The following is a 10,949-nucleotide window of genomic DNA, read 5'->3' on the forward strand; positions in this document are numbered from 1 at the left end:
GAACACTCTTCAATCTCATGTAAACCAAGAATATCACATAAAGATTTTGGAATCGCGGAAACACTAGCACCCAAATCACACAAAGCATTGCACTCATAGTTTTTGATCTTGATTTTCATAGTAGGTTCCCACTCGTCATGAAGTTTTCTAGGTATAGCGACTTCTAGTTCGAGCTTCTCTTGAAGAGATTTCATCATAGCATCTACGATATGCGCGGTAAAGGCTTTGCTTTGGCTATAAGCATGTGGAGAGTTTGCAATGGATTGCATCAAAGAGATGCATTCAAACAAGGAGCAATTATCATAATTGAATTCCTTGAAATCCGAAGTGGGAGTTTCATTACTACCCAAAATTTTGATTTCTTCTACTCAACTCTCCACACCTTTATCATCAAGATAGGTGGACTCTGAATCATTGGGGCGTTTTTCAACCAAAGTGGATTCATATCCATCCCCTTCATCAATAGGTTTGACACGCGAAAACAAAGATTCAAGAGGAGACACACCAAGCACTTTAAGATCTTCGTGATTTGCATCACTAGAACGCACCCTTCACTACAAGAAAACAGACTTTAAGTAACACAATCATGTAACAGATTGAAAAATGTGTTACAAGTGAAATTGTTGTAACACATCATTTTGTGTCCAACGACAGGCAGTAACCCAGACTATATAAGACCTCAAAATGTGTTACATAAATATTACAACTGTAACATATAAATATGTGTTGGTCGAATGTGTTACATAGATTTTGATATGGTAACATATAAATATGTGTTACTCAAATGTGTTACGTGTTAGTACCACATAAGCATGGCTGATACATATTGTTACATGTTCTATTATTTATAGGGGGACTAGAAAAACCTAAAATCAACTGCATACATAGATCACAAATACCTTTGACATATAGGACGCATATGTCAATATGATTTTTTATAAATATGTTATTATCTTGGTAAATAGTGTTCGCATTCTTTGGTAATATGGTATGAAAAAACAATATAGTTTGGTTGGTAAATACCAAACTATTTTTGGTATGGTTGGAGTGTATTGACCATATTTTTATGTGAATTTTAGGATGACTCGATGACCATAAATGTGAAATGCATACTTTGAAATGATCATATGAAATTTAGTATTTGATGTCAATACTCACAAAGGAGTGGAAGACCAACAACACATGAGAGCTTAAATTTGGGCATCGTTTTAAGAACCGGACCGACGGTTTCACTGGAAAAAGAAGGAACCAAGGTCTCGTCCGGGTTTTTAAGGTGTGTCCACTACAGGAATAAGATATTTTGCCTATAGAAAAATTATTTGCCATCAGCTAATCGTCGAGGCACACGACAAAGGTTATTTTGCCGTCATTGACCTGACGACAAAGAATAACTGACGGTGAAGAGATATTTTGCCGTCTGTAAGAAATTCTAATGACGGCAAAAATATTTTTCCGTTTGTAGAAAAAATTTGATGACGGCAAAAGCATATTTTGTCGTCTATAAAAAACTCATGACGGCAAAAAACAATGCCGACTGTAAAACAATCTGCAGACGGCAAAAAAACACACATCACGCGAATCAATCCCACGAATCGATGACATGGCGAGATCTGGTCCATAGATCACACACAGCCCTAATCCCCAACCCGGCGTTTCTTTGCCGTCTTTGTTTTATCGTACCGACGGCAAACTAATGTGAAATTCAGAAAATATCCCCCGCAGTCCCGCACCCGGCCTCGCATCCCCAGTTCCCCTCTTCTTGCTCCTGCAAAGAAATAGCCGCCCCTTCTTCTCATCTCCCCATCAGTCCGGCGAGCTCCCCGTCCCTTCCGACAAAACCCCCGGCGACCGCGGCCCAGCCCACCCCCATGCTGCTTCCACGCCGACACGCACGCCGCCCGCTCGCCCCGCGCACTCCACCCTACGCTCCGGCCCCGCCCGACCGCTCTTCGCCGCACCTGCTGTAGCCGCCGGCGCGACCGGCCACCACTGGTCGTGGCTGCGCTGCAAAGAAGCTAGGGTTTTCGCCGCGCCGTCGCCTCCGTCGGACTCCGCCTCCCCGTCGCGGACATCTCGGGCGACATGGCTGGAGGGTTGGCCCTCTCCCCTTCGTTATAGACCAGATCCGTCAAGCACGTCTCCTGGCGCACGGGAAGGTGCGTACCCGAGCTGTGTGGAACAACATGTTCTTCACCTTCACCTCTCTAGTTGCCCGATCCCATGCAGCAGCTTCCCTGTTGGAATCAGCAGATGCAAACATGTAAACATCTGGCGAATAATGTATGGAAACATGGAAACATGCAGCTTCCCAGGATGGATTCAGCGTGAGGATGGATCCTGCGTCAGGATGGATTCGAGATCGGATCCAAGGTCAGGTTTGGCATTTTATATCAACTGAATGAAAACACAAAAAGCACCTGTCATTTTTTATAGGCAATGGAATATGTTTTTGCAGGAAATACAATGTGTTCTTTTCCAGGCAATGCTATGTGTGTTTTAGCCATGATCCCTTACTGCCAGTGGGAGTTAGTAATCTCTCTAGTATTTTTGGTGCGAGTTCAAGTTTGTATTCTTTTCTGCAAACCCCTGCTGCTGTTGTTAGGGCTGTTAAATTTCATTTAAGTTCAGTCAAAAGATTGATTTATCGTCTCTACTGTTGAACATTTATCTGAATAATTATTAGGCAACATAGTAAGGTCTAGGCAATAGAATATGTATTTTGCAGGCGAATACAATGTGTTTTTGCAGTTAATAAAATATGTTTTTTGCCGGAAACATAGTGGGGGTATGCAACATTTCGGTTAAGTTCACGCAATAGAATATGTTTTTTTTCAGGCAATACAAACAAGATTTATAAGACACACCATCAGGGAGAGTTTTTGTGTGTTTTATTTTGCATAACCAGCATGAAACAAATGTAGTTCCGTTAATAGTTAATACTGTGAGCAACTTCTCTTTTTAATTTCAGCAGCTTGATGGGCCTATCATTTTTATATTGGACAATGCAGGGGAACTACTACTACATATTATATGAGCAACTTCTTTTCTAATAAAAATGTCCTCTTTGTGTAATGAAGCCTTGAAAATGTAGGCACATTTAACTTACAATGGCACAGAGAACTTCACGCTATAGGCAAAAAAAATCTAGTTCAGGCTATACCTAATACTTGTAGCAACTCGGGCTTTTTCTACTACTGGTTTTCCGGGCTTTTTTCCCTGCCTACCTTGTGTTTTTGTAAGCAACTATACTCTACTACTAGCTTGTTTTGTAAGCAACTACAGTAGCATCCAAAGTCTATACAAGCCAGGTTCTGAAACAATTCTGTACAGGGGGCAATTTCTGCAAGTAGTAGATAGGGGGTAGGTACAGACAGGGAAATACACAAGTTCTATGATGAAGTTCATGGAGAAAACAAAGTGGAACAACCTGTTACCTTTGCTGTTTACACGGGAGAAATTTGTCCAGCTTTTGTATTTTTTTTGCCCACAATATCTAGCTTTTTTGCCTGACGAGCAAGAAAGAATTGCAAACACAATTCTGCTTCCTTTTCCAGATTTTTTCACTTGATTTCGTCCTTCTTTTACTCTGTTTTTTCACTGCTATGGGACGGGTGCTGATTATGTGGGACGTGGGATCTTGTGGTGCTGGGTTGGGAGAGGGGGTGGGTGAAAAATCACGTGAGGAAGAAGTGGCGTTGGCTGTCGAGACGCGGCAACGAAAGGGGGAAGGGGAACCTGCCTTTTTTGAAGCACATGCGTGGGGACAGAGAGCAGGACTTTCCTTAACTGGCGGCCGCGAGATGTGCACGCATGCTGTGCGGGCGCTGTGTAGCAGCATCCTATGCTAATTTCCCCGCAGTCTGATCTAGATGATACATGATCTGCGCGGATGGAACTCCGAGTACTTGGATGCTTCATGTGCGATCTATGATGCCCGTGAGTAGGTTGAGATTGAGGGAACTTTTTTTAAAGCGCAATACTTCAGATTTGGTGATAGCTGGAAACATGTATAAATCGTTTGATGAGTTGCATGACTCCTATTCTAAGTTATTTTCTTGGCATAACTGTATGAAGAGCAGAGAAATAACAATGAGGTGACAATTAGAAAAAATCTAAGCAGCCTGCTAGGCAGCTTCCATGTGATTGCCTCATCATTCTCCCGAAGAACATGTCCCTTTGTGTTTCCGAGCATTATATTGCAGATACAAATCCTTTATGCATTACTACATACAGTGTATAATATTGTGAAGGTGGACACATGCATATATATTTGTTCTTTCGTTTCAGTAGTAGAATTTCCTTATTCTGCTATGGAATTCAGACTTACTATTTCCTTATTCTGTGATGAAATTGAGAGTTTCTTGATATGTCATTCCTGCAATATATATTTTTACAAAAGATTATCTTAATTATTCGTTCCTCTAATTAGGTAAATGATTTCCTAATTGACATGTTTGGAGACATTAAGATGTGGGCGTTTAGAGGTCACTTCGAAGGTTATGGGAAATTTTTGCACGGATATCTTTCAGGTAAATATAACTTCCAAAAATCTAGATGTTAATCAATATAATAAAAAAATGCTCCATCCATATTGAATATTATTTATTCGTGCTTATATTGAATTAAGTTTACAATACTCGGTATTTGTAAAGACTGCAAGACATACCTGAAATAGCAGCTTCAATTTCCTGCCGTGATTAATAGAATTTTTTCTCACAACTTCGACCAATCAGGACGGTCCTCTGCAAAAAAAGATGCATGCATGCATATATACTTGGACAATATATTACGTGCAGACTGAGTTACCTAACAGGGGACTTTCAGTTACACTCTCTATACAGTCACGCACATGGGTCCTTCCCATGACTTCCTGTGTACAAGTGTGCTTCAAATACCTATTTATTTAGCGATCTATCTTGGTTCGAGATTTTCAGAAAGTAATCAGCAACTAAATAATTTGTAGAATTTTCTGATTTGCATGCACACGGAGACGTCAACAGGCCAATCTCGCCCCAATGATTTCTCTTGGTTCAGTTTTAGAAAACTTCAGTATAAGATATACCACAGTAACTTAAATACAATAAATTTTTAAGCCAAACACTTCAAAGTATTTAATACCAATATTTTTCTAACAAACCATATCTTTACTACTATGGCATGGCACACGTATAAAAAATTGTGGCAGCAGTTTTTTTTATGGGTAAATAGGATGCTACTATTCATCCCGTAGATTTGAACGCACAACCAGCTCACCCTGTTACTATTCATCAATGATAAAATGTAAGGATGTTACTGTTTATGCATTGGCAGGGGTGTCGTAAAATGTAAGGATGTTACTGTTTATGCATTGGCAGTGCATTAGTCCTCGCTGTCGTAGCCGGCCATTTGTACTTTGGCCATGAGGACATTATCTATCATATTACTCATAATACTGAACATGCACTAAAATGCTATAGTGAGGAGTAAGCTATGGACATTGAGAAACTATATCACTTTAGAATTTTGGATATATTTTTATCAAGCACGGGAAATCCGGAATTAAGATCTATAAGTCTTAATATGCATTGAATTTTTGACTATGTTGTCATATTGAAATTGCACATATTTGACAATATATACAAAACCATCATACTTACTTGGGAAGCCATGTTTTTTTTTTGCATTGCTTCATAATAAAAATACATGCAAGTTACTTTTCTATTTTTTCATAGCTCCGTAGCAAAGCACGGGCATCATGCTAGTTATTTCCAGAAAGCTGGCTGACATTTAAAAGTGTTCACATTGTTCATGTAAATTATATTATCATTGTCATTGAATGCTAGTATTGATCATAATATAGGCTGGTTCCAAAGTAGTTTTGAAGACTTCAACATATCCCAACAAGAGGAATGTTGCGTATGGTACTATTCGTAGTACTGATCCAAGAACTAAGGCGTGTGGTATTGAGTTAGGTGCCGAATTTGGCCTTGTGCGCATAGATCAATCTTTGCTTGATAATGAGGAGTTGGTAAGGGAAGTTTCTGATTGCAAGACAATTGGTGAAGCATTCTCTTCAGGATACTTAATTGCATGGCCTTCAACTTTTGTAAGTTAAATCTTCTCTTCAACATTCACAAATCATATTTGTGTGCATTTAATCACATATATCTAACGTGCAATTTTCTTCTACAGATTCGAGAGAAGGATAATTGAGTTACGGTTGAATTCTTGGATGCGGAAGCAAATAAAATCTGAAGATTTTATCTACCAATAGTCATAGTTTACATTGATAGATTAAAAAATGTGATACTTTTTCTTTCGTCTAGTTGATGCAAATTCTATGGTGTAATATTCTTCATAGTTGTGTTTTCTATGCTCAAAATTATATGAATGATATCTTTATTGTAATGCGTATGTATCATACATTTGTATATTCTTAATTAGTATCTTCATATTGAGGATTTCTATGTGTGTTGTGCTTTTATTTCTATACCATTTTGATGTTGCCGGCATAATGATAAAATGATCAACCACTTGCGCAATCGCATCAACTTTATTAAATAAATTTATATTCCATAAAAGGGGTACTGAATTTTGTGATTAATAATAAAAAATACATCAATTACGTTACCATATTGATATAGTAGTGTTACTATAGTTACAAAATTTTGTTACTACAGTATTTAACAACTATAAATCATAGTGTTACAATAGTCCGATATTATGTTACTAGTTGATGTGTACCGCTTGTGTTACTAGAGTTAGAAAAACATGTTACCACCAATGTTGTACGTCTGTGCAAATATGTTACTCTGGGTGTTACTATAACTACAATAATGTGTTACCACTGTGTTTGGTAACACATAATATGCATGTTACTATACTATAATTGTAACACTATTTTTAACATATGGTAACAATTACTATGTGTAATAGTTGACATCATTTAGTAACCCGGGATAACGTAACACATTTCAAATTGTGTTACTCTCTGACCTAGTAACACACTTTTGGGCCTGTAGTAACACAAGACGGTGTTACCAATGGTCTGTCCTGTTGTAGTGCTTTTAAACCATTCATGCCTAGCATGAATTTGGGTGGTTCTTTCTTTGCTCTCATTCATGGAGACACGCATAGCTTTCAAAGTTTCATCCAAGTTGACCTTGGGAGGAACACATCTAACTTTCAAAGCATCAATATCACAAGACATCCTATCAACGCTCTTAGCCAAATCGTCAATTTTGAGTAGTTTTTCCTCTATGGATGCATTGAAAATCTTTTGAGAGTTGACGAACTCTTTGATATTACTCTCTAAATCATAGGGTAATTTGTTATGATTTCCATAAGTGTTGTTGTAGGAATTGCCATAATTGTCAGAGGAGTTACTAGGAAAAGGCCTAGGAACATAGTTTCCTCTAAAAGCATTATTGTTGCCAAAATTGTTCCTACCAACAAAATTAACGGCCAAACTAGCGTTGCTACTCTCAATAATGGAAGATAGTGGCATGTCATTAGGATCTAAAGGAGCGTTTCTACTAGCAACCAAATTCATCAACTCGTCCATTTTAGCACTAAGCGAGTTAATTTCTTCTATAGCGTGTACCTTTTTGCTAGCAGGTGACCTTTCAGTATGCCACTGAGAGTAGTTGGTCATGATATTGTGTAGGAGTTTTGTAGCGTCTCCTAACGTCATTTCCATGAACGTTCCAGCTGAGGCGGAGTTCAAGATATTGCGAGAAGCGAAATTCAACCAGTGTAAAAAATTTGTATAATCATCCACAAACTCAAGCCATGAGCGGGACAATTTCTTATCATAAGGTTCATCCTCTCCCAAGATTGTGCAATGTGTTCATGATCAAGTTTCTTGAAATTCATGATATCGTTATGTAAGGAGATGATCTTAGCCGACGGAAAATACTTGGATATGTAAGCATCTTTGCACTTATCCCAAGAATCGATACTATTTTTAGGCAAAGAAGAAAACCAAGTTTTTGCGCGATCTCGCAACGAGAAAGGAAAAAGTTTCAACTTAATCACATCATTATCCACATCTCTTTTCTTTTGCATATCACAAAGCTCAATGAAGGTATTGAGATGGGATGCGGCATCTTCACTAGGAAGGCCAGAGAATTGCTCTTTCATAACAAGATTCAACAAAGCTGCGTTGATTTCATACGATTCCGCACTAGTGGCGGGAGCAATCGGAGTACTAATAAAATCATTATTCTTAGTGCTCGAGAAGTCGCAAAGTTTGGTGTTTTCAGCCATGATGACTTCAACAAACAAACAAGCACACAAGGAAGCAAGAAAACTTGCAAAGGAAAACGGCAAAGGCAAAAGAAAACGACAAAGGAGAAAGGCAAAGGAAAACGACAAATTTGAAGTGGGGGAGAGGAAAACGAGAGGCAACTGGCAAAAAAGTAAATGCAAGAGATGAGTTTGTGAGACCTACTTGGATAGATCTCTCCTTCCCCGGCAACGGCACCAGAAATTCTTTTTGCTACTGCGACAACAAACCTTCCCTGGTATGACGCCAGGAATCTTGCTGCAGCGGCTACGCCTTAGGGACTTCCTAGGCACATATGCAAAGGATTCCCCCGTGGCCTTGGAGCCTTGCGTTGGTGTTCCCTCGAAGCGGAAAGGGTGATGTAGCACAGCGGCGGTAAGTATTTCCCTCAGTTTTGAGAACCAAGGTATCAATCCAGTGAAGGAGTATCACAAGTGCCTGCACAAACAGAAAGAGCTTGGTCCCAACGCTATGAAGGGGTTGTCAATCCCTTATAGATTGTTTGCCAAGTGAGAATTGAAAGCAACAAAGCAACAAAGCAAAGTAAAAGCGGAGGTGTAAACGATGGGTGTGAATAGACCCGTGGGGCCGTAGTGTTTACTAGTGGCTTCTCTCATGAAAGCAAGTAGACGGTGGGTGAACGAATTACTGTCGAGCAATTGATAGAACCGCGCAAAGTCGTGACGATATCTATGGCAATGATTATATCTATATGCATCACGTCCAAACCAAGTAGACCGATACTTTCTGCATCTACTACTATTACTCCACACGTCGACCGCTATCCAGCATGCATCTAGTGTATTAAGTCCAAAAGAACAGAGTAACGCCTTAAGCAAGATGACATGATGTAGATGGACAATCTCATATCTACGACAAAGCCCACCTTGTTACCCTTGATGGCAACTACACGATGTGTGCCTTGCTGCCCCTACTGCCACTGGGAAAGGTCACCACACGGTAAGAACCCAAAACCAAGCACTTCTACCATTGCAAGAATCATAGATCTAGTTGGCCAAACAAAACCCAAGACTCGGAGAGACTTACAAGGATATCAAATCATGCAAATTAGAAATCAGCAAAGACTCAAATATATATCATAGATAATCTGATCACAAATCCACAATTCATCGGATCTCGACGAACACACCGCAAAAGAGGATTACATCGGATAGATCTCCATGAAGATCATGAAGAACTTTGTATTGAAGATCCAAGAGAGAGAAGAAGCCATCTAGCTACTCACTACGGACCCGTAGGTCTGAAGTGAACTACTCACGAGTCATTGGAGGGGCGATGATGTTGATGAAGAGGCCCTCCAACTCCAAAGTCCCCTCCGACAGGGCACCGGAAAGGGTCTCCAGATGAGATCTCACAAAAACAGGAACTTGCGGCTGTGGAACTCCCGATAGGTTTCTTTCTGGAGGTTTCTGAATTTATAGGACCATATGGCGGTGGAGTTGCATCAAGTGGGCCCCCTAGGGGCCCACAAGCTTGGTTGGCGTGAACTAGGGGGCGCGGCGACAGGGCTTGTGGCGCCCTCGTGACCCCCCCCGGTATCTTTTTCTTCCGGTATTTTTGATATTTTCCATAAAAAACCATCGCGAAAGAATTATTCCGTTTGGACTCCGTTCCAAAATCAGATCTGAAAAGAGTCAAAAATACAGAAAAAACAGAAACTGGAGCTTGGGAGTGAGTTAATAAGTTAGTCCCAAAAAAGATATAAAAGATAAACAAAACATCCAAAGTTGACAAGATAACAACGTGAAACCATCAAAAATTATAGATACGTTTGAGACGTATCAAGGCTTACCAGTCTCCCCGCCGTGGATGCTTGCGTTTTCCGAGGAAAGGAAGAGATTTTCAGATAGAAGCCATCAGTGGAGAAAGGAAAAGGAGGCACGTGATAAAGCGGCGGAGGCAGTCCGGCTGCATAATCTAGAAGAAGGAGTAAAGCGGCTACAACTGGATCAAATCGACAGACAGCAAGGTAGCGGCCAATCTCAGCAGGTCATGATAGAAGGTGCATCGAATCGGAAAAGCAGTGTTGCTTCCACGCAGCTCTAGGATGATGGTGATGATGCACTGACGACGGATCCTCCTCGTCGCTACCCAGTGGATGATATCACAGAGAGCACACCTTGTGAGCTAAAGGTGAAAGTTGCTAACTTAAGGTTGACGGTGACGGTGGGCATGGCCATACCAATTGGACATAATCCAACTTGGCATTGCTCTCCGGTTCCACAAGGGTACTCTGTCGTCGCAGTGGATGAAGTGATGAACGATTTTGAGGAGCTGAAGCTCGACCACCCTGCAGGTGAAGATAGGGATTTGACTCAACTTGGAGAAGTCAAGAAACAAATTGTTGTATGGCCAAAGGAGGACATCTTGCTCGATACGGAGACGCGACCAAGGCTCATGGCATGTCTATTGATGAGTACTTAAACCGTATGCAGAAATTCGCTGACATGACATACGTGTACCGGTACGGGGCTCCTCTCGTCAAACCTGAGTTAGTCAACGAGCTACCAACAAAAATGCGAAGATTGCATGACTGGTACATGCGAGCATGTGTTGAACAGCTAAACTGGATCTACTATGCATATAATGACGAGCATTACGGGCATGGAGAATGCGTGATAATGATTGAATTCGATGAACTATTTCAGTTATACAAATAAGA

The 10,949-nt window shown here is 40.4% G+C and overlaps 1 protein-coding gene across 1 annotated transcript; it reads left to right on the forward strand.

The window, feature by feature from the left end:
* The first annotated feature begins 1,600 nt into the window (after window positions 1-1,600).
* LOC123405560 lies at window positions 1,601-6,444 on the forward strand. The gene is made up of 7 exons (XM_045099206.1): window positions 1,601-1,613; window positions 1,707-2,156; window positions 2,305-2,370; window positions 2,456-2,550; window positions 4,430-4,529; window positions 5,840-6,085; window positions 6,172-6,444. The coding sequence occupies exons 1-6, from the start codon at window positions 1,601-1,603 to the stop codon at window positions 5,911-5,913; spliced, it is 798 nt and encodes a 265-aa protein (XP_044955141.1). The 3' UTR covers window positions 5,914-6,085; window positions 6,172-6,444.
* The last annotated feature ends 4,505 nt before the right edge of the window (window positions 6,445-10,949 follow it).

The sequence above is a fragment of the Hordeum vulgare genome, chromosome 6H (genome assembly GCF_904849725.1).
Source record: "Hordeum vulgare subsp. vulgare chromosome 6H, MorexV3_pseudomolecules_assembly, whole genome shotgun sequence".
In the NCBI taxonomy this organism is placed as follows: domain Eukaryota; kingdom Viridiplantae; phylum Streptophyta; class Magnoliopsida; order Poales; family Poaceae; genus Hordeum; species Hordeum vulgare.

Excerpts from the sequence above, each read along its gene's own strand:
- LOC123405560 (XM_045099206.1), top strand. Across the intron at positions 2,157-2,304 it reads GTCTCCTGGCGCACGGGAAG|CTTCCCAGGATGGATTCAGC; the intron begins GTGCGTACCCGA and ends GGAAACATGCAG. Across the intron at positions 2,371-2,455 it reads GATTCGAGATCGGATCCAAG|GAAATACAATGTGTTCTTTT; the intron begins GTCAGGTTTGGC and ends ATGTTTTTGCAG.